Consider the following 24,150-nt stretch of genomic DNA (forward strand, 5'->3'; position numbering starts at 1 on the left):
TGTGTCAAAAATTATCTACTATCAGCAAGTCCTAGAGAGTTACGGGTCAGTCACATCAACTTGAATTCCCAGAATAACAGCAGAAAAGGAAACAAAACCAGAACTATTTATAAAACACTAACAGGTACCATCATGAGCCAAGGATGAATGTAGATTTAAAGAAAAAAAAAAAATAATTCCTCTCTATTACATGGTATATACCAAACCTTGACAACAGAGGGAAGGACAGAGGTAACAAATCTTAACCTTGGCCAGTGTTTTGATATTCTCTCAAACATAACAATTCTTATAAACCAGTTTGGAATACATGACTTAAAAGGAACAACCATGAAGATGGGTGTTCTGCCTTTGGAAAAGCTATTTTTAGAAATTAGTTAGTGATTGCAAAATGGAAGATGATTGCCAAAGAAGGCTCTGTAAAAACCTGCCCAAATGTACTAGTATTTAACATTTTCATTAATGATATGGACAGTAAAATAGAGACTGCAGTTGTTAAAATTGCAGATAACATCAAATTATGAGTATTGCAGGTACTGTAAAGGAAAAGACTGGAATTGAGAATTATCTTGGCAACCTGGCATCTCAGTCAATAGTGTGAAATAAATGATTAATTTCCATTAAAACATTGAGGTAAATAATATTCAAGAAACACTACACGAGAAAAGTCAGATGCATGGATAAAAGATGAAAGAATGATCTCGCAACAGCTCTTTAGAAAAGGAACTGAAAGTTCAGTAGACTGAACTTCAGCATGTTCTAATAATACCACCATATTACAAAAGTAATGGAATACATTAATTTACAACATGATGTGACTTTCACATACTGCTCAGTACCAGTAAGGCCTCAGTTGAATTATTATTTTGGACATTACTCATTAAAGACACAGACCATGTGTACAGAATTGAAAAGAAATATCTAGCAATAAGAAATCTGAAAAATGATACTGAAGAAAAATTTTAAAGTATTTTAGAAGGTCCTTTTCCAAAGTTCAGTCTGTACTCAAAAAACTGTGTAAATTGAATAAAATACTGGGATGCCTCCAGTTTTCTATAATTTATGAAGTGATTTGATAGATGTCTTAGTACAGTCACAAACACATACTTATTGAGTGTTATAACTTGAAAACTTATTTTAAACTCTAGTTTGGTAAAACTCTACTACACATTTGATTAAAAGTAACCTTATGACTGAAGGAAGCAATTGTCTGACATCATCAATTTTAGAAGTATAATATAAGTCACTGCTTTCCAATCATTTTGGAATTTACTGATGTGATAAAGTGTTATCAGGTTATAACTTAATTACAACTGAGCATATTACGTGCTATGCTATGATTAAGAAATTATGGAATATCAAAACAATGGATTAAGATATCCTGTACAAATACACAACATAACAGGAAAACACTTCACTAACCACTGATGATTAACATTGTAAGCACCAGACTTATTAAAAAAGCTCTTTGGCTAATTGTTGTAAACACAATTTATGACAGATATTCAAAGCAGGTAACAGAAGTGAAGCAACTAAAACCTAATATAGTAAGTTCATCTTTATAGTATTAAATTAAAAGCTTATAGTATGGATTAATTTTATTTAGGATACTCAAGTGAAATTTTCATACAAGTTTGCTGCTACACATCCAGTTTAGTCCTCCTCAACTTCAAAATAAAACCCCACATCTGTTGTGCTATTCTGTCTAGTGATAATGCCTTGGCCTTGACTTCCAAACAACTATGGTCAACCTTCATTATCCTAGCTTAAAAAAACTAAAAAATACTGAGAAGGGGAATATAACAGCATATGCTGTTTGTCCAGAAAGAAGTGCAAAGATATGATAACAAAAGTGATTTTTTTAATAACTAAAAACTATTATAGTTACTTCAGTTAAATACCTTATTTCCTTCCTTATTTTCACCTAAATTAGACATTGCTGGAAATACCACAAATTTTATAGAAAGCATATATTCAGCTTCTGAAAATTCAGTTCAGCAAAGCTGAAGGTAAGTTTACAGTTGACTATATGAGAGGACATGTAGGACTGTATTAACCAATTAAATGAAGTAGTAAATGGAAAAAAGCGAGGGCTAACACCATTATAATGCAATAATCAAGACCTTTATTAGAGTATTGTGTTAGCTATAGCATTTACAGGTCACAAAAGGATGTCTTCTCACTGCTGAAGGTGTCTGCCTTAGCCAGCTAGTCTTTCTACCCGATTTAAAAAAGAAAAAGATTCTTTGAGACCCTGATGCTCCAAATTGCTCTCTAGAGAAGCTTCTTATTCTTTGGACCACAAGGAATAGTCAGTCAAACTGAAGGCCTTCAAGTCAAGCGAGGTCAGTGCCTCTCAGCGTGAAAGACATTTTGAAAGACAACTACAAGACTGACTCAAGGTCTATGAAATCTGTCATACTGAAAACCCTATCCAAGTAGCTCATGTGCTATAGCTACTCACACAGGAAAAAGACAAACAGAAACACTGGAAGATGAACTAAGATCAGAATGAAAGTGTTTATTTGCATCAGTGAAAGTAATTAGCCAGGAACAAAAAGCTTTTACAAGAGGATGGGTTTCCATTTTAAAAAATAATGCTGTTACCTCAAGTAAATTTTACAACTTCTAAAATTTATGAACATAAATATAGTATTTCTTATCTTTAAGATCAACACAATAAGCAAATAACTTGGGACTGAACTGGTTAGCAAAAGAAGGATTCATTCATCTACCTACACGTTACAACACTACCATCATCTTGTAAGAGAGGTTGACTTCCTTACTCCACAAGAGAATTTGTGCTACTTTTATCAAGTCTCACAACTCAGCTCCTTAAACCATAGGACTTCGGTGAGTAAAAAGCAAAATATACACTCTTAAGCCTTTATTCAGCTGCCACATAATTTTGATGGTATCCATAACACTTCAATATTAGAGACCTACTAGTGGACATGCTCATAATCACCTCAGCTTTGACAGAGCTGGGTGAAGTGCCTGTCTCATGCTACTGGCAAACACAGAAGAAAACTCTCAAAAGAATCTCAATTTTAGATGAAAGTCACAAATACGCTGCCAAATATCTACCAGATCAGGGCCCAGAGAAATTGAATCAAGTAGTCATACTTTCATTTACAAGACAGCAAAAATATGATAATTATAGTCTTCTCTCCTCATACTGAGGTATAGCTCTTACTCAAGATACAGACACTTCTGTTCAGTTTTCCTTCCTGCCTGGAGCAATCCAAATCCACCTCTCTCTTTTCCTAGGAAATATTCCACCCAGTAGTAATGACAAATTAACTCAATCATTAGAAAAGCACCTGAAAAATAGCTCACAGCTTAACAATTACTGGCAATCAAATGGAAAGAGCTACGTTCCAAGAATTTCTCAAAGGAAAACTCAAAATACATTGGAAGAAATTCACAAGTCTGGAGAGAATTTTAAAAAACAAGGATGGTTTCTATGCAGCTCTTCTTGGAAGAGAAACTGGACACAAAAACTGGTCTGCATATGAGTGAAGAAAGGTCATTCACTTGATTTTGGTGATTAGTGTTCTTTACTCTGTATGAGGATAGCAGGAAAAAAAAAACTGAACACAGGCTTTTGGGCACTTGTGCAGCTTGAAAAGTTTAGTTCACATCAAGATGCTTTAAGCATCCAAAGACAGGAGGCTGAGATTACCACTGAAATAGCATCTTCAAAAAAACAAAAAGATAATACACTTTACAATTTAATATGACTTTTAATATGCTTTGTTTGCTATTAGAATAGTTTGTTATGCAAGCTACATTAGCTAGTGTTCTGTTAGAGTGATACAAACGAAACCAATGTTAACTCAGACCATTCAATTCACTAGTAATGAGTACACCTGAGGAAGACTGCTTTGCTCTTATCCTTCAACATCTTATGATTTGTACCTGAGTATACCTGCTACCTAAAATATTTTTTGTAAATTTTCATTTACTGCCAAAAAAATAAAAGGAGGAAAATGTTTTATTTTTCTCAGTTTCTATTTTTTCTGTACTGAAGATTTTTATACCGCTCCAATACTTACTTGGAAAACATAGTTTAAATCTGCTTTCATAATAATTACAAGTATAAAGTAGGAAATTCTTTTCCCACACCACCCTGATGTCAAAAGTGGACAATCTAGCCAAGAATAAATATTGCCAGATCAACATTGAGGAATACTGGGCAATAAATGGGTACACAGGATAATTACAAAAGTGGATAAAGGGGGAAAATTTCACTAACCTGAGCAGTCAAACTGCAGCAGATGTTGAGATCTGAAGGGAGATAAATGCAAATATTAGAAAAGCAAGTAAAGCATGGGGAGCTACTGAAGATTTGGGGTCTCAGATATCTGCTTAATAATTGCATTGGACCTTTACAAAACCAGTGCCTTGTTAGTCTCTTCCATTGGAGACCGAAATATGGTAGATCAGGTGGATGACAAAGTTAATAGTGCTAAAATTGATGCCTAGAGTTTTAACTTTTTTAGATTATCTACAGTATAGAGAAATATCTGTTTGACACACAGCTCTCTGTTAGTACTGGACATAAGTTAAAAGGTACTATCCTATCATTACAAAACAGACTAATAGCAGATTTGGGGAAACAGAAGATGCAGCAGACTTCAGACCAACAATTAATGCAGGAGATGTGAAGAAATGACCAGATTTCTTGAACAGCAGCCCATAAAAGCAAGTGAATGTAGTGATGGAGGCTGATGTTTTTCCAGTTTGAGTGAAAAATCCAGTCATACCAAATAGGTATTAAACATTATTTTAAACAACATTTTTAAATTTATGACATAATACAAGTGGCTCACAAGACAAAGACAGCACTTACCTTACAAGAACTCAATTTATTCAAGATGTGCTATTTGTATGCACTTTACTGTGGACATGCATGTGTTATATATGTTTAAATTCAGAGATTTTTTGTTACTAAAATCCATACAGTATACAACATACTGTTCATCATCATGCTTTGCACTCGAAGGACAGCATTTCTATCTGTGCTTCTATTTGTCTCCACTGGGCAATCCAGGGGCATAAGACTTAAAGGGAAGAGAGAGGTGCAGGATTAGGGCTGTACACAGAGAATGCACAACCTGAAGAGCTTCACCTCCTGCCAGGTGTGAAACTCCTTTTCCTGGGGCTACTCGAGCAGATGCGTGTCCCGCTGCAGAGAACACAAAGCAACTGCTGCCATCTATATGGAGGTGACCACTCTTGCAAGGACAGCAACTGAAACACTGGTTTCTCAAATAAGGGGTGAATCTATGATGTCACACTTGACAACATTTAGGGACACAACATTGGGGGGGGGGGGCTTGATGAGTTACAAAAATATTTATAAGTAATGTAACAGATGATTACAGGGGTCTTTTCAGGCAGAACATCAACTACTGCAGTGAGATTCATCCTGACTATCCTATAGCAGTTCAGAAATAGCAGCTCAGATCTGCTTGGAGAATCCTGGATCATTTCTATACCCTTCCTATGTTCCAGTATAATAATTCTTAATGACCCAAAGCTTTTACTTGGGGAGAGTAACATTTACAAGCAAAAAATTACTATTTTTCTGAATGGGCAAAATAGAGAGACTTTTGTCCTGAATAAATAAGGCCTTTCAGAAACTGAGTGTATAGAAGTGAATAGTTTTCAAAGTACATACCAAGAATTTCAAATAAGTTCCTAGAAAACCTGTGGGTACAGAGGATCTCATGAGAGCTTGGTTTTTCATTTCTCCAAGTTGATTGTACAGGAAGACAGTTTTTATTGGCACACATTCTAGGGGCTGAAGGTTCAAACACTGAATTTGCACAACAAAATCTGATCTCTTATTAAGAAAAACAAGGCACATCACTGATGGAGGAATGGGTAGAGACAAGTCGAAAGAGCTGGCTGGTTAAAAACAGAGCTGAAGGACAGATCATCTTGGACCAATTTAAGAGAGTAGTTCAAGGTGACAACAGTTGTAGAATAGTTAAATCACTTTAAGGCAAGGATCTTACACTAGACGGCAGAGGGACAATCAAATCTGGCAACAAAAATCTGCATCATATCAGCAAGTCTCCTATTCACTATGTTGTTACTAAAGTGAAGAAAAAAATACCTCTATCTAAAGAACCAGAACAAAATGGACATTCCAGAAAAAGATAGGAAGTATAGGCACATAGACAGCACTATCTTTTTGTCCAAGGACAGATTATGTGGGCATAGCACTAGACCAAACAACTTCCAAGTAACAAACACGGAAGATCTGGAGACAAACCACACCACACAGAGGACATACGAATATTTATCTGAGCTGATTTTGTGGTGCAGCCTAGAAAATGAGTTTGTTTATATGCATTTAAGAGTTCTTATGACTAACAAAGTGCTTTATAGAGATTCCACCTCCATGCGCCTCCTAGGAATAAAAATGTGTGACTTGTTAAGATAGTGAAGATTCTGGACACAGTTTAAGCTTTCATCTGAGAAGCAGACTGCATAAATGATTTAGCTTTTAAGTGCTCATCATCTATTCTGATGAGATACACCTGAAATACATTGCTTTAAAGCTTCCCTGTACAGCAGAGGGACCATGACTTTTCTCTCCAGTGACAGAAAACAGAATTGCAGTATTGCCAATAGCTATCTTTAAGCCCAGAGATTGTCTGGAGAACAGATTCAGTAGTTCTAAAAGACAGTTTACATTTTGAGAGCACGGTATCTGACACTAAAACCAGTGAGTTTCCCCTCAGTGAAACAGTTGCCCTGGATGTCAAAAGGAGGTCCCTCACAGACACTAGATTCTTGAAGAATTTCAAGAAGGCAGAAGTGTATATATTAAAAAAATACCTCCCTATGGAACAGGTCCACCTTCAACAGCCAATGTGATCACAGATGCAGCCTGGCATGCAGCACATGTACATTTTCATTGTTGTGTTTTGATCTGCTAACCTGAACAGACGCCAGAATTCACTGGTATGCCCTTATAAGTGTGGAAACCAACTACACCACTATAACCTTCATTATGCCAAGGCAAAAGGTTTGACTTCAAAGTGTTTAAAAACACTATTGAGCTCTTAGAACAAGTTTCAAAATATTTCACTACTAAATACTTTCTATAGAGAAGATCTACATTAATTAGCTACCTCAAAGACCTTAGCTAAAATCCTCAAAACTCTCAATAATTCAAATGACAATGGCTCTGGTATTGTCAATGGTTTTGACATAAAAGTTAACATAACACAAGCTAAGGAACTTGAAAAATGTGGTAATGTAATGAAAAAGTCACATTCTGAAAGTTAAAACAAATGCAATTGAGAGACTGGATCTTAACTTCAGTTTACAGATGAAGAGCTTTCCCCAAACCTCCTCTTTTTTGGGGGATAAAAGTGAGTAATTTTCTATTTCCCAGGAAACTTCCTATTGTAAAAAAATACCATTGGAATTACTGGCCTGGTAAGAATGCACTGGTACTTCTTCCCAGCCCTTCCCAAAGTCTATAAAAAGAGGAGGGAGCTAAACCGATTACCTTCACGCAACATGTAATAGTGCAGAGAGCAAGGAACTCCTACAAATTCTTCCAAACAATGTATTCCTGGTTTTCATTCACCAACAGCACAGCACTTCAGAGGACATATTCACTGGGGTATATTATTTCCCAGTGAAAAATCAGCTACTGAGTGTCCATTGCTGGCAGCCAGGCTTCTTTAGGGGCTAAACCTTCACTTCTGTTACAAAGTTTTCCCAAGAATCTGAAGAGGCAGTTTACCAGCAGAGCCAGCAAATCTCACTCTCAAGTAAAATGCTATCAGAGCCTGAGTCTGTACCCAACAGTGGTCCTGTGGCTGCTGTTTCTTTTTGGAATACCTTTTTACCTGGCCAAATGCCTGGAAGCCTCTCTACTTTTCATTGTGAGATGCATTTTCTTCTCCAATACCATTGATGAAAATCTTAGAGCTGAGGCCCAGGTGATGCTCTGTTTCTCAGTGGCAGTTTTTAGAACCTGAGGCAGTATCTACCTATTTTTTTTCCAAGCATCAAGTCTGAAGTCTCACTTCCCTGCTCCTTGGAGGCCCAGCTGAAGCTATTCCTGGTACATGCAGATTCAGAGAAGCAATGAGACACTGACTCTTCAGTATTTATCCATGGAGGAGAATAAAACCAGTATTTAAGTCTGCCCCTCAAGACAGATTCTCCCAAAGAAGTTGTTGGGAAAAAGCAGGCAGGCACACACCATTTTTTCCTATCTTAAACACAAGGCACACAGACAGAGAACACATGCACTCCACATACCTACTGCTAACCAAAAATCTCTATATATGCAAATACATACCCATCCTGGAATATGAACATGGATAAGCATCAAAATGAAACATCAGATTTACACAGTAAATTAAGAAATAGGCAGCAAAGTACAGTGAGAAATAGTGAAATCTATTTTTTTCCTGAGCTGTTCTGAAGATTTAAGAGTATATTCAATGTTACGGTAACTTCCACACTGCTTATCAATTAATGAGTAACTTTGTATACAAGCCTTACCTATATTTAAAAAATAAGCCTAATTTTCAAATAGATCTAGCCATTCTTTAAAAGTGTTTTCTTTAAAAAAGTAGACTTAGAAAAGTAAATTTATCAATACATGTTTTTATTTCTATGTCTACCATCCAGTTGCTTTTTTAAAAGTAAAATACATAGTAAATATTTTCACCATTTTGTTCAACTATTCAGTTGTTCAATTCAGTTTTTCATACTGCAAGATGTCAAACACTATAAATAAGACAGGACCTATCATAAGCAATAGCATTTAATAAAAGTAACTGCTAAAACAAACCATGGAGATACTGTAAATATCCAAATATAAATTACAATGGGACTGAAACATTGCACAGAAAGTGTTAAGATAATACTTTCAGTCCTAATGGTATTCCTCGGAGTGGCTGAATGTTGCTGCATCAAAATACAACACAATACTGAGCCACTTTTTTGTAAGTGTGTCATAATTATTATAGTCCTAAACTCATACTGAACCTCATTAGTGACCTTAGTCACTGCTTAGAAAAGCCTAAACAGTGACAACATCCATGTAGAGTAGTATTTCTTTTCACCCTCCTAAATAAAGCACAAAAAGCAACAGCACATCTTTTAAACTACCTAACGTGTGACCTCATATCAGATTTTAACAGAATTGACCTAACAAGCTCATAAGAATTAAGGATGTATGATCCTGATGAAGTACATACTTTAATTCTTAGGAGCTTGTTAGGTCTGATGAAGTACATACTTTTTTTAAAAGGTAAGAGAGAACAGCACTAAACACTGAACATTAGGCTGTGATTCCTGAAATTCAGAAGTTCTGCTTATTAGCAGAACAAGCACAGGACAAGAAGTGGTGCAGAGACAAGGTATACTTTCTTTCAAATACACTTCATGATTTCCTTGTGAGGCAGTCCTTATTAAAAACAACTTGGAAAGACTGCTTTTGCATTAATCTGACAAATTTCTGCCATGGATTCATAACCTAAACCTGAATGGACTAAACTAGTGTGGGGTGGTTTTTTTTGTTATTTGCCTATTTCAGAATGCCATCAAAATAAAAACTCAATCACTACAGTTTAGACTGGATTGAAAATTGAGAGGTACAACCATTGTTCAATTTAGTAATCCTATGAATTATCAGTTTGCTATTCAATATAAGTATAATAAAATTAAGTCAAAACCTACTTGTAGTATCTCTCCCAACTCAGTTCCTCAAAACCACACGGAACAGAACACCTACCAATGGAATTTGAGACCAAGTAAACTGGACTGAAAAAAAAAAGCTCTCCCTTTTTGGTTCTCCCCTGTAAGATCCAAAAGTAATATGATGCCTATTTCATATGCAGCTGATATCTACCAGTCATGGACTGGTAATTCTTGCCAGCTCCTTCGTATGAATCCTATATAGCATGCCATATAATTTATTTATTTTTAAAATTTTCAACAGCTTTTACTCTACCTGGCAAATACACAGCAGCTGGTTAAAACTGCAAAGACCTGGCTAATTCTACTATTCCAAAGCCCAAAACAAGTTTTTATTTCTTTCTTCTTACTCCAAGTTTCATAACATGCATCCTCCTTTACAATATGCTTCAGAAAACAAGACAAACACTGGTGCCTCTGTGTTCCAGCACACAGTCAAGAGCACCTAACACCACAGCAGAAGCTGCCTTTCCAGGTGGGAAAAATGGGACTTGCTCAGTACAGGAACCAGGTCCAAGGGCCAAGGGTGAGTTGTGGGCATGAGGCTCCATGTATAAATAGGTGGGTTTTCTTAGGGCACTTGCAACCAGCATCCCACTCTAAGCAGTCTGGCTATTGTCAGCCACCCCTGATAGTGGGAAAATTCCAAGAGTTTCAACATCATGAAAGCTGTCACTTGTCCAAGTATTATATCTCTTTTCCAGTATTGCTACAATTTAAAAAATGCAGTAAACAACAGTAATTTTCTTTTTCAAAGGCTGAGGAAAATCTCTGGTTGGGTAGATGTACCAGCAAAAAGTTATTTTTTTCTGATAGCCTTGGCTTATCTGGGATTACATACTTTTATGGACTTCTGAAAGTACATAAAAATGTGGGGTTTTATCAAAAGCAGACAAAACTAGGATTAAAAAAAAAAAAAGCTATCTACTGGAGTTGAAGTATCTGTGTTGAAGGGCAGAACCCACGTTGTTCCTTCGTAAACACTGATCACTTTCTCAATACAGATCCACAGAGACTTTCTAGAGTTTTAAATAGTCCCCCCCAGCACACATCATTGCCCATTAACAATCTGCTGTAGTTCTTCACTTATGCTCTCATAAAAACATACACCTCTTTCAATTAAAAATATTTTTCCCTCTTTTTGAAATTAAATTTGAGTTAAAGGTATGAGAGTTTGCTTAGTTCTAAAAGCAGATCTAAATTCTTGAATGAGTTCAGATTATGGAGAAATAATTACAGAAATGGTGGGTTTTGTTGTGAGAACACTTCATTCTTTAGGCCCCAAGCAGCAAGTTTGTTAGTCTACAACTGCATCCTCCAATCCAGCAACTCAAACTGCCGCTTTCTGTCACAAAAAAATATTTCTGCTACTGAGGATACATCCATCCTTAGTAACCCCATAAAAAATAAAGTAATCCTGAATACATGACCTGTATTAAACGCTTTTCATCCTGATCACTTATCCAAGATGGAGGGTTAGAAAAATCTTATACATTCGGGAAGTAGAAATACTATTTATGAAATTCAAGTTTTAATTTTCTCTTTCAGCCTCAGTGAAACTGGAGATTTTATTAAACTATTCATATATCCAGATTTCTGAAAGATTAGTGAGCATTTACATAGTACTTAATGGACCATATATGTAAGCAAACAAATGTGACACTGATGGCACCCACGTAGTTTCTTAGTCTAAATAAACACATGAAATTTTATTCCAACTCATACTGTTTATTGCCATTTCTGTCATACTAATCAATGTCTGGTTTAGGCTTTAAATATTTCAAAGTACAGTCAAGAGTCCTGGGTACATCATAAAACAGTACCCCAATCCTCCATGGATTCTTTGTGTACATTGAAAAGTACTGAAATTAAATTTCAGATAGAAATCTGAATCAAATAATCAGATGTTTTAAAAAACTAACAACAACAAAAAAAAATCAAGCTATTTTTTCATTTAATAATGCTATCTGCAAAGCCAAGAATGAAAGCTGAGCTTCTCTTTAGAATTATTTTATTTTAAAGTAGTGGGAACTTACTATACATTGTTTACAGATATCTTCCTCTCTGGTTTACAGAAGGACCAGAGAACTATACAATAAAATTGAGTATTTAGAGATAAGTAAATTTAAAAAAACTTGTGGGTTTTAATAATAAAACTTATCAGTTAGGAGAGTTCCTAAGAGCTGGTGAATTTTCCCCTCTCAAATGTGGCATAAAAAGCAAACTTACTACCACAAAATATTTTGTTATAAATATGTAGTTAAGCTTCATGGTTCCCACAGATCTCTGAATAAAAAGAGATTCTGGAATTTAAATCTTGTACTATAATTTTGAGGTAATCTTAAAAATTAGATTTTAACTGTACTTTGGAATAGTTTTATAGTGTTATCAAACATTATATGAGGAACAGCCTTGATCAAGTCATTTTCATGTACTGTAGCTGTATTTCCCAACCAGAATCTGTGCTCTGCGAGCAACAAAAGCACTCAAGGGGAATGACACTGTAAAAAGAAAAACTATATAATATAGATACAACGCATTTTGTCCCGTACACATCAGCCAGCAGCTTTGGTCCAGTCTACGAACATGAAGCACTTGTACAAGCATCTTGGTAAAAAACTACAAGCTTTTTGTGACATAAATCTATTTTAGAGGTTCTAACTGATTGCTTATATCTAGCATTGTTCTTCAATTCTCTGCAAGTGTTATCCAATAGCTTTTTCTCTGCAAGACTTCCACTCCTCTGAACACTGTTTTATTTCAAAACATCTCTACAAAACTTACAGGGAAAATAGCATAAGATGTCGCAATTGCCTAGCCATACAACAGTATAGTCTTTAGTCTAAGATCTACATGATTAAAAACTAAGTAACAAAAACTAGCCATGAATAAAAGTCAGTTTACAGCTGCCCAGAAACAAACCAGCCCTCATCCTAAGGTAATTTTTAAAATAAATATCTGATGCAGAGTCAGTAGCATAACCAATTCATTGCCAGAAAGCAGTGACACCACTTGCTATATTGCATAGAAACCCATGGGCTTTTAAGGAGCTGAAGACTGACAAAATTTGAGACATTTATTATCATGAATCTTACTGTTCTATCATGGATGAATAATAAACATTAATATGATCCTTCTGTTTTCATAGTGGGTACTAGTTGTACTACTCCATGCTCTTTATCAAATACTCTTGAATATGAAGATGAGTAATGGTCTAAATAGAGCATCCCATTGCAGGCTGCGGGTTTCCCCCCCCCACCCTTTCCCCTCTCAAGCCTTTTTATTTGCACCACTTCAGTTTAGACAGCACCACCAGGAAGCTGTTCAACAATAACTCATCATTTAAGTCATGGAATAATTACCAGCCAGACACATTTCATGGAATGCAGTTGCATCAAAATTCTTAGATTAACAGGGTACTATAGAAAAAAATCGGCTAAGGAAACAAATTAACTTAGTGCATGTATAAGACATTGCTGATTGACAGCTTCCCCATCATCAGAAGATAAAGCTCTGTCAGTTACTGTAGACAGCAATAAAACCAGCTGAACTGACTGCCAGAAGCACCAGTTAACAGAATCAGTTAAATTAGTGCTATAATGGTAAACTACAAAGCTAAAGTTTGATAAAAATCCAAGTACTTTGCTTTTAATAAACCTTGAAAATGGTCAATAAAATATACTCATCTTGTGTGCATATATGCACATTTTGGCAAACACACCTCAATTTAAAGGAACAAAAATGAGAAGTTTTACTTGTTTTCTGTTATTTACTCCTTTCATTGTTCCTCTGAAACGCAGAGGTAACATTGGCAATGTATGCAGTTGAGTACCAAAATAAAGACTTGTCTTTGGAATAGTACCGAATACTTTTCAAATGCCTCTTTTTATGGTTAAAGCATTTTAAACTGTAGATTGAGTACAAAGAAGTAACATTTTAACTGGTTCAACTAGTAGTTCTGATTAGAGCCCTGGAATCTCTTAATCACAGACAACACCAAAATTCTTTTAATGTTTCTCCCCAGTACAACCTGCACTTTAGACACTGCTTCCTATCACCAATTTTTTTCTTTATCCATTACAAAGGGAAACAGCTGCAGTTTTAAATATATCACATGCAGGAAGAAACGTGCACTTACCAAGTGAACATAAGGCACAAAGTATCCAAAAAGTGCAGCTGGGATCCCAAAAGCCCAGATTCGATAACTGAGAACTTTGAAAACAGAGAAATTGCAAATCTTTTTTTCAGAAGGGAATCTGAACATTCTCTTTTTCCCTCCCTCCTTGTCTTTGGCATCGGAAACAAGGGGTTTGTATATAAAGCCAGCCAGGAACAGAACAAACATAAGGATGCAGAGGACCCGCAAGGTGTTGTACAGGCCAACAGAATCCAGCAAAACTCTCAAGAGGAAAGGCAACGAGACAGTGAACAAGCTGCTGCCAGCTGTGACGATGCCATTCACCAGTCCAAGGCGCTTCTTGAAATAGTGCCCAAGAATGACCAAGGATGGCTGGTACGCAAACGAGCAGCCACAGGCAAATAAGATTCCGTAGGTGAAATACAGAGGTTCAATGGTGCTGTATCAAAAAAAAAAAAAAAAAAAAAAATCAGTGTTTTGCACAATACTATGGTCACATTCACTTACCATATGCAAGCCAGTTTTACAATTAATTGACATTTACAGAAGTGAGTTAAGAGTTTATATGTACTTATAGTTGAAATATACTCTGTCAGCTTGATTCAGCAATTAATCTGTTTTCTTCCACTGAAGATTTCACAGATTCAATGAACAGGTAAAAAAAAAACAAAGCCATATTTAAGTATAATTGCACCAAACAGGCTGACTGAAAGTTTTTTAAATCATTATTAGCCAAATATATAAAATATATAAAAATCATATTAGCCAAATAGAAGCTCAACCATTGCTGGGTGTTTTTTGTGTTTTCATTGTTTTGGGGTTTGTGTTGTTTGTTTGCTTTTTTGTTTTTCTTATTCCTTTTCCAAAGAAAATTATGTTGTTACACTTTTCTTCACTGTTCTATCATTTCAAATGTAATAATTAACATTACTCAAGAACCCTAGAGAATCAGGTATTTACATAGTTTATTATTGAAATAATAGCAAAAGTAGTAAACATTATTAATACTGAAAAATAAAAACTGTCAGGTTTTGGCAATACAATACATTACTAGCAAATGATAGACTTTTTAGGTATTTGGTCTTATGGACAAATAATCTGCTTTATATTAAATATTCTAGTTCAGTGTTTTGATCCGGATATTGGATATGCTAAGAAATAGGGAAAAAAATTATAAGTGAAACATTTCAGCTCATATAAAGGAGGAACTTCATCACAAAGTTCTCCACCTACTATACAACTGAAATGAAGCAGAGCCATTATTTTATATCAGACATGTGATATTAAGAGGTACTGGTGCAAGTCATCTTGACAGTATGAAGTAGCAGTGTTAGTGTAATTAATTAGTGTTATAGTATTAATAAATCAAAGGACACTAACATGTAGATGAATGAGGCAATGTGTGAGAAATATTTTTATACAAGATTTCTGAAGTGGCACATGCTGATTTTAAGTACTATGTTTTCAATGAACCATTGGCTCTTTTCTATGAGCCAACACTTTTAAAGCAGTTATAGAAAACTATTTAATCTGTTAGCCAACATATGAACTTTTTTTAAAGAAGTATGACTGCTTTGTGTAGTGTTTCTCATCATAGGATGTTACCTGTCAGCATCCCTTTATACCAAAATACATGCTGCAAGCTTCCCATACAATTACAGAAATTCTTATAAAATAGTATTTGACTAACAAAGGTCTGACACCAGGAACTCTAGTTTTGTGTATCATTGTGGAAAAAAACCTATTTGTGTAACAATATTTTTGCTTTCTACATTAAACTACCAATTTCTAAAACTGATTATACATAAGGTTAGTCAGCAGAAACAACATAAAGGCAAATGACTGTTTACCTTTAGTGGAAAATATCCAAGAAAAATAAAAACAAGCTACAAAATGCGAGGAGGAGCATAATACAGTAAGGACAGAAAACTTCTGCTTTCACCTGCAGAGTCACTCAAGGAGTTTGCAGCATGACATAGTAAAATATTTTCCTGCATTACAAATACTCTTACATGTCAGCTTCCTAAGAGATAAAACTTATTTTAAGTCAGCATGTAATAAAAGCAGTAAATAATATTTACATTATCTACTGTATTTTACTTTTAGAACATTGACTTCTATATCTGAACTATACTCAATTAACTGATATCATCATAGGCATGAATCATGTTAATGTAAGTAACAATAAAACACTAAGAATGCACATTAATGTGGCATGTGCTCTAACAAGAATTTACCTGTCCTCTCAATGTACTCCTCAAATTCTAAAACAGAATTCAAGTTAAAATATTTCTAAAACCTTTACAAAAAACTACTTTTGCATGCCTCTTCTGTGCCCTTGTTTCACTGGATATGAGGGAAACACAGACGACAGCATTTTGTTCAAAGGAAGAAATCAGCTTTCCTTTATCAATATGTTTAATTTATAATAATGAGACTGTTTTAGTATTCATCACTTAACACACTATTGGGGAGCAAAAAGGAAGAAAGACGTCCCCCCCCAAGATGCATTATTTTAATTTTCACTTCACACATGGTAACAAACCTCTTAAAACATATCAGGAAGTGTTGTGTTATTATTTTGGTTTTTTCTTTGTTTGCTTTAATAAAATCAGTTAAGCAAAATACTTCTACTTGGATTAACCAAGAAATAAAGAAATAAAGATCAGAAACTTGCTCAAGTAACAAAAACACAAAGCTTTTTTTTCCCCATAAGTTAATCCAAGAATAAACGAACACTAGTATCAGTACCTAAGACAGAACTATTTGTCTTCTGTTCCTGTAAATTTGTGGATATGTTTTCAAATTACAGGACATATGCCCAAACTAGACACATTAACTTGGGCATAGTGCCACACAGCATGGATATTCATCCATCCAGCTCACACCTGTCTAGTTGAGAGCACTGGCACAGAAAACACTTTCACAAGCCTGTCTGTATAGATACATTTTCATTTATGTAGGGAACTCTTCTGAATGTTGCTTTTGATTGTCAGATCAACAGTTCAAACAATTTTTTTTTCTTAATAAAGCAAATAAACCCTAAGTATATGTCATTATACCAAGGGTTTCGCTGTGTTGGTGTTTGGCAACTGGACCACTAAGAACAGAAGTAAACATCAAATTTGACTGAAACATTAACACCTTCCGGGAAGTTCTACTGCATATTTATCAACATTTAAACAGTATTTTAAAAGCAAATAGGAGACGAGGACAGGACACAGGCAAAAAAAAAAAAAAAAAAACCAAACACACACAAGCAGCTTATCCAGGACAATGCTGTTGATCTTATAGCATTAGTCTTGTTCATACATTTACACATAGTGATTCTGGTTGAACAGGGAGTGCTGTTATGCGTATTTTTAAAATTACTTTTGAAGTTGAAATTATCACTTGGAGTTTCCAAAAGCCATAGTTTGAAAGAAAAAATGAAAACAAATAAAACAAGGTTTCTACTGTAACAGATAATAGAAAACAGCACTGCTTATCCCTTCATATTGTGTTGATGGGACCATGTAAAATTTATAAAGTACTTTGAATGCAAAGAAAATTTTTTTTACCTGACAAAAGAACTTGAAAGGAGTCCAATAAATCCTACTGCAGCTCCAATAACAGCTACTTTTCGACAACCTAACAGGTCTGTGAATATGCTGACTATTGGAGAACAGAAGAAGACCATTCCCATAGAAAGAGAGGTCACCCATGCTGCAGAACAGAAAAAGACAGCATTTTAGAAAACCAAGTGATTTCAGTTTTCAGATAGTATTTGTTTTAGAACAGTAACAAAAGTTAAACAACTGGGTAACTATTTTTAAAATCTTTAAATACATTAAAATATATTACCTAACAGGATAAAAATTAAAAGCCTTACAAAATTACAGAATCAACTAATTTAAACTTCATCAGCCTAAGGAATGCAAATAGCTACTGAAGTTATTACTTTTCCTTTAAAACAAAAAAAAAAAAAAAAAACTAACCACACACACACGAGTATTCCTGCAGCAAGTAACCTAATATTCAAACTGATGACTAGTCCACTGAAGATACCACATTTCACTTGATTTAATACTAGACTTTAAACAGCTAGGTTTGCTTTAAAAAATAACAAATTTTAACTTAACTACATAAATCGAGATCATACTCAACATTAATGAGTAAACCAGCAATAAGCTTTTATATTGTAATACATAGCTTAGGAATCCGATTTTACTTTAAAACTAAAAACTTGAGCTAGTACAACCATTTCCATACACAATGGGAAAATGTGACTACATTCAGCTTTACAGACATGGTTAAAACTCTTTGTTTATTTATGAGTCTTTAGAGCATTAAGATTCACTTCAGGTGAGTACACTGAAGTTTCAGCCAGAAGTGTGGTTTTTATTCCAAGTGTACCAAAAATATCTTCAAACAACTTAGAAGACAATTTGATTTACAATTAAAAGTCAACTTTCTGCTTCACTTCGTACAGGGGTTCAGAACCACATTGATTAGACAAGAGCAGGAAAACATTCTTCCAAATATGAGATACTGATGTTACACTGAGTTCTCCCAGGGCATAGAGGTAAATCAAGCTGCCGTAACAACAGTTAAAACAAATATATTCAGGTGAGGAAATGCCTCCATCTGTTTGGAAAAAAATGTCTAAACAGGTAGTGGAAAAAGCTGCTAAGGCAAGATGCATTAGAAAAAATATATTTCAGCTTTTTTTAATTGTATGGAAGAAGAAAGAATTCTTTCAATATGGAATGGGTTTAAATCTTAACTTTAATTTCCCTTGTCACTGAATCACAGTTATTTAATATAACTCTCTTTAGGAAAGATATTGTAAATAAAATTATCTGAAAAAATATAACCAAGAAACATAATGAAGAATATTTGCAAGTATATTGATACCAAGACTTCGAAGTAGTGTTCTTAAAGCTCCAATGAGCTCTGTGCATTGGTAAATACCCCATTGTGCCAGGCACTAAAGAAAACAGAGCAAAAACAAACAAGCAAAAAAAAATTTTTTTTCAAAGAGTTTACAATGTAAATGAAAGAAAAGAGAACAGACGGTTAGAGGAAAAACAGATGTGAGACTACAAGAACTAAAGTCTTTATTTTAGGACAAACAATAAACCATGACCTAACTGTTTAGGGTGAGGGGGGATATTATTGGAGTTTTTTGAGCATGTGATAAATATAATGGAGTTTCAAGACACAATCTGAAGAAGAGCGAGGTACTTTCATGGGTATTTGCTGCATTTCTTGGTATGAGTAACCCAGAGAAGATAGCCCTGTCAGACTTGCACCTCTGCAGCAGAAACACAGCTGTATGAAGGGAGAACAGGAAGGACTAGGAAGAACAAGGCCTCCGTGACACTGACTGAAAGACAAAGACCAAATTTATGAAAGGTCTGTCCTTTCTCTTCCTCTCAGTCAAGGAAGGCTCAAACACATCTTGGATGTGGCAAGAGATGACTTAGAGATCTGTCCACGTTACAGCCCAGGCAGCTCCTGATGTTGCAAGATAATGTTGTATCAACTACAATTTGCAAGCAGAAGTCAGAAGGAGTAAATACTCTAACACAACCTGGAGACCAGCCAGCTGCAAAGCTTCTAAGAAGTCCAACTTCTACAAGAGTCTTCATCTTTTTACTTAGAGTACTGGTTGACAGCCACCTGAACACGAGCCAAAAAGGCCAATAGCATCCTGGCTTGTCTCAGGAACAGTGTGGCCAGCAGGACTAGGGAAGTAATTGTCCACTTGTACTTGGCACTGGTGAGGCCACACCTCACACACTGTTAATGGTTGGACTTGACCATCTTAAAGGTCTTTTACAACCTAAATTATTTTATGATTCTGTCTTTCCCAGAATGAGCTATATAGATCCCCTGCAGTTCTGCTATCCAAATAATACTGCAAACACTAGGAGGTAGAACATCCATGGCTTCTTGTCACCCGCCCAAATCAATGGTAGGTCCACCACCACCAGTCCTCAGCACTTTATGGCTTGCAGGGCAGCACCAAGAATCACAGAGTACCCATGGCACCTGGTATAGCTGCAAGGCCAAAAGGAAACACAGCTTGAAGTTGAGAAGTGGGGATTACAAGACTCACTGTCATCAGATTCATAGTGGTATGAAGGTATCAAGGAACGGTTGAACCTCCCGCCAGCCTTCCTGCCTCAGTATGAGAAGACAAAGGCAACTGTGGCACTAGACAAGCCCACCAGACATCACTGGTTATAAGAATCCAGTCTCACATGGGCAGGTACAGGCATCCCACCCACAAACAGGTAAAGAAACTGGGCAACTGAAATAGAGTTTAAGTAGCCTGCATCAAGTAAGACTAAATTACTGCAGAGCCACAAATTCAGAGTCCAACAGTTGTAATTTCCACTTAGCACAGGCTGGGATTCAAGTAGCATTCTCAGTGTAATCAAATAGTTTACGGTACTTTCTAATGTCTTACAGAGCTAATAACGTAATTGGTACATAAAAGCCCAAAGTGAAAATGTTCAGCTCAAATTCCATTCAATTAACAAAATACTGACTACGTCTTTTGATGCTTCTAGGTACTATTGAAAGAAACATGCCTTTATTAACACTTGATCCTCTCCTCCTTACAATGAGAGGCAAAGCCTGAAAGAGAAGTAAGCTTCTCACAGATTCTCAATGCAATAGACAGTTAAGAGGAAGGACAATGGCCTTATCTGAAGCATTTCAGAATGACACTGCAATTAAACTGCAGAAGTGCGAGCCCATGCTCTACCACTTACCTACCTAATAGAAACTGGAACCTTTTAACTTGAAATCAATACAAGGCTCTTCAGTCCTACAGAAATGTAACTAACAATATGCTGCTGGCATGTCTCACATGAACAGCTTTATTATTTAATGAAAATTATGTTCTTAAACTTCACATGAATGCATAGTTCAAGAAAATTTACTTTATTTGTCCTCTGAAGAAATCTAGCACCAACAGGAATTAAGATAATAACAGAATAGCATGTTTAAAGTGTTAATTTCCTTAAGATAAATAATTCCTCCTGCGATATGTTGATCCTATAAAGAAGTTAATGGATATAAAATGAATTCAATAGATCCAAATAAGTTTTTGGCTTTGTTCAGCTAAGATTTCTAGTGTTCTTACACTTTTCACTCAGTATGAAAGAGATACTAAGAATTGTCTTCCACACTTTTGAAATAGAAATTACAACAGTTGTCCCAAATAAGTAATATGAAAAATTACAAATGCAGATTGCCAGGATAATGAGAGCTCTTTAGAGCAGTTAATTAAAACATTTCTCCTCCGGGCTATTGGCTGCTCTCCTGGCCACAAGCTGGCTATATACCAGAGCTGCTAATTCAGATACTAATACAGCACCTAATTGCTACATATAACTGCATTCATATTCATATATAAAATATTTTGATTGCCATAGAAAAGCTATTCCTACTTGAAGAACTTAAGCCTTCCTTGAGGCAGTAAAAGTCAAGAATTAACTCCTCAAAACACATAATTGTAGAACAACCAATTCCCAAGCTTCCCTAGAAGGCCAGAGAGGCTATTGATGGCATCTACAATGGAAAGTCTGTTTCTATGCCATTGAAACACACAACAGATCTGTTCAACTAAGAAGCTATACTATCTATTCCACACATATGCTGCCATTTTACCACAAGTTTTTAAAAGCCAGACAGTTTAAATAGAATGTCTTTTGTCTTCAGCAATAAATATCTAATATCTGAGCATTTACAAAATCACTCCCATCATCACAGCTGGATTATTAAATACATATTTATCTACCAAGTTGTTACGTGTTTTAGTTCATTCTTTAGACTCAAGCACTAGGACTTACGAGACAACAGAAAAGAAAGCATTAATACCATATCACACTGGAATGCTTTATAGTGCATAAATTTAAATAAAGGCTATTCATCCATAGCATTCCTATTTACAACCAAATTTTTTCTATGCATTAGATTAAGAATTTTCTCAGTTTTATCTTCACAAGTGTTTTTCAAGTGGTTGGCTTAACACAGTGATAACACCCTTTATACTTTAATGAACTTCAAAGAATGCTTTTAATATCTTCCCCTGATAATTTTCTGCTGCAGATAGGGAACAAAAAGCTACTGTCTGGAAGGCAAGTGATTTAAGGTAAGGGAAGAGAAGAAAATTTAAATTGAGGATTCAAAAATCAAGTAAAAAATATTTTGTTTACCCACATTAAAAAAAAAAAAATCAGATATGCGTGTTTGTGTAGCTCATGCAAACCAACATAGCAGCATAAATACAGTTCACTGGATAGCATGCAGAATAATTTGTTTGGCACTATACATACTAAGACAGAGGCTCAGATGGTGGAAAGTGAGACCAAAACTCTAAACTTTCTCCATTTAATACAACAGATTTTCACATGCACACTGTTTTTAAGCACTTGCAAAAGAGTGGCCAACCATCCCCTAAACCAGTACATCTCCTTACTGCCACACATCCTTCCTAAAAATCTGTTCTCCCACCATCTCACTATGTAACCAGTACAGTAGTTCAGGCCATACTATACCACCAATACTGTTAAATACAAACTGTAATTATGCTGGAAAGTAAGAAATTCTTGTGTTGACTTGTAATGAGCAGAAAGTACAGAATCAGAGACAAACTGCTTCAGAGTCAATCTTTTAAGATGGAAATAATACTTCTTTCATACTTAAAGTGTGTGAAGTTCTTGTTTTGTGAAAAGTACTCTACAAAACAGATTTCTATGAAATCTGTTATTTTAAAATGATTGTGTAAAATAAACAATGTAGGCCAAGTTATATGAATGGCAGATATTTAAAAATGTTTCACTGTCTCACACTGAAAATGTTTGCACAGAAGTAGCCTATTATAATAAAATCATAATGCAGGGTTAATGTAACTGCTTAAGCAATGGCACTTAGTATCTTCTGAAAGCTTAACTTGAATAGTATTTAGGAGGGTTTCCTTGTATTTTATAAGTATACTTGAAGAAAAGGACAGTATTTGCTGTATGAACATCTTCATGCTTCCATCAAGCTATTAGCTATGATTTATGCAAGAATAAGGAAGCCTATATGTACTCTCCCAGCCTCAAACCATTAACAGCTGAGGGACTTCATAAGCCAGATGTTGTTTGTTTGGGTGCTGGTGGTGTCTGCTTTTCTTACTAAACATTATTTTTTTTTCCTCCAGTGTATTTATCAATATTCTGGCAATTTTTCCTCTAAGAACTGCCATCCTCTCCTGGAGCACTTACACATCTTCAGCATCTGCAAAATCTTACAGCAAACTACTCCATAATTCAACTACAGGCTGTGTGAAGGATCTCCACTTCTATTATGGCCATTTACATACAAGGATACCCTCTTCAAAACAGAAGATTGGCTTCCATAAGAAAATTCGTTATGAGTGTAGCTGGGGAATTTGAGAGATTTTGTTTTGGAGGAAATAGAAGTGGTTGTTCAAAGTTATTTCTGGAGATAATTTACTCATCTGCAGCTAGTATTAATAATTCCTTGCCTGCATAATCACATTTCCATGGCACTTGTTTTTAAGAATGAAATAAATGTAGTACTGTGTGGATCACAGACTGATTCAGCCTAGTATCCTGTTTCTTATCACCACAAAATACTTAAGATAAAGAATATTTGAAAAAGGGCTAGCATCCTGCAATACTTTTTCCATGGCTATGTTCTCTGAACATCCAGCAATAAGCGGCTTAGAAGCTCCCTACACAGAAAGTTGCATCTAACCATTCTTCAAGAACATTTAGTTCCATCAATACTACTTTGGTTTAACTGCACTTTACTGTAGATCAGTTCCAGAACATGCCCAGGCACCAGCAAAACAAAAAATAAGTTTGCCTTTGTTTTGAACCTGCTCATACTTCAGAGATCATATTTCTTACAGCAGAAGAATTAGTCATCTCAGCTAAACGTCTTCTTGCAACCTATGATTTTTATATGCCTTTATCAAATCTGTTCATGCTAGTTTCTTCTCCAAAATGAAGCATCATCTTGACTTAGTTTTAGTATAGAAAATATACTTTTCCCTCTTCCTCCTTTATATTGATTCTAATTGTACTATACTCTTTCCAAGATGGGGTAGTCAGAACTGCATATACTATTTAAGATGGAAAAAATTTTCTGTGATAACTTTTTCCTCAATTTCTTAGTTATCCTTCGGGATAAAGGAAGCACAGGATTACCTTTTGCCTAATGCAGTCCAGATACATCCTCTTCTATTCATTATCTAGTTTTCT

General features: G+C 35.3%; 1 protein-coding gene across 1 annotated transcript in view; it reads right to left on the reverse strand.

Annotated features, from left to right (window-relative positions):
* Window positions 1-24,150, reverse strand: part of SLC16A10 (solute carrier family 16 member 10) — a 68,184-nt gene that overhangs the window by 10,000 nt on the left and 34,034 nt on the right. The window contains exons 2-3 of the mRNA XM_065834462.2: window positions 17,440-17,584; window positions 13,880-14,318 (exon numbers count right to left, since the gene is read on the reverse strand). Coding sequence (XP_065690534.1) covers window positions 13,880-14,318; window positions 17,440-17,584 — 584 coding nt within the window. The remainder of the gene's footprint in view (window positions 1-13,879; window positions 14,319-17,439; window positions 17,585-24,150) is intronic.

Source organism: Patagioenas fasciata, chromosome 3 (assembly GCF_037038585.1).
Source record: "Patagioenas fasciata isolate bPatFas1 chromosome 3, bPatFas1.hap1, whole genome shotgun sequence".
Lineage (NCBI taxonomy): Eukaryota > Metazoa > Chordata > Aves > Columbiformes > Columbidae > Patagioenas > Patagioenas fasciata.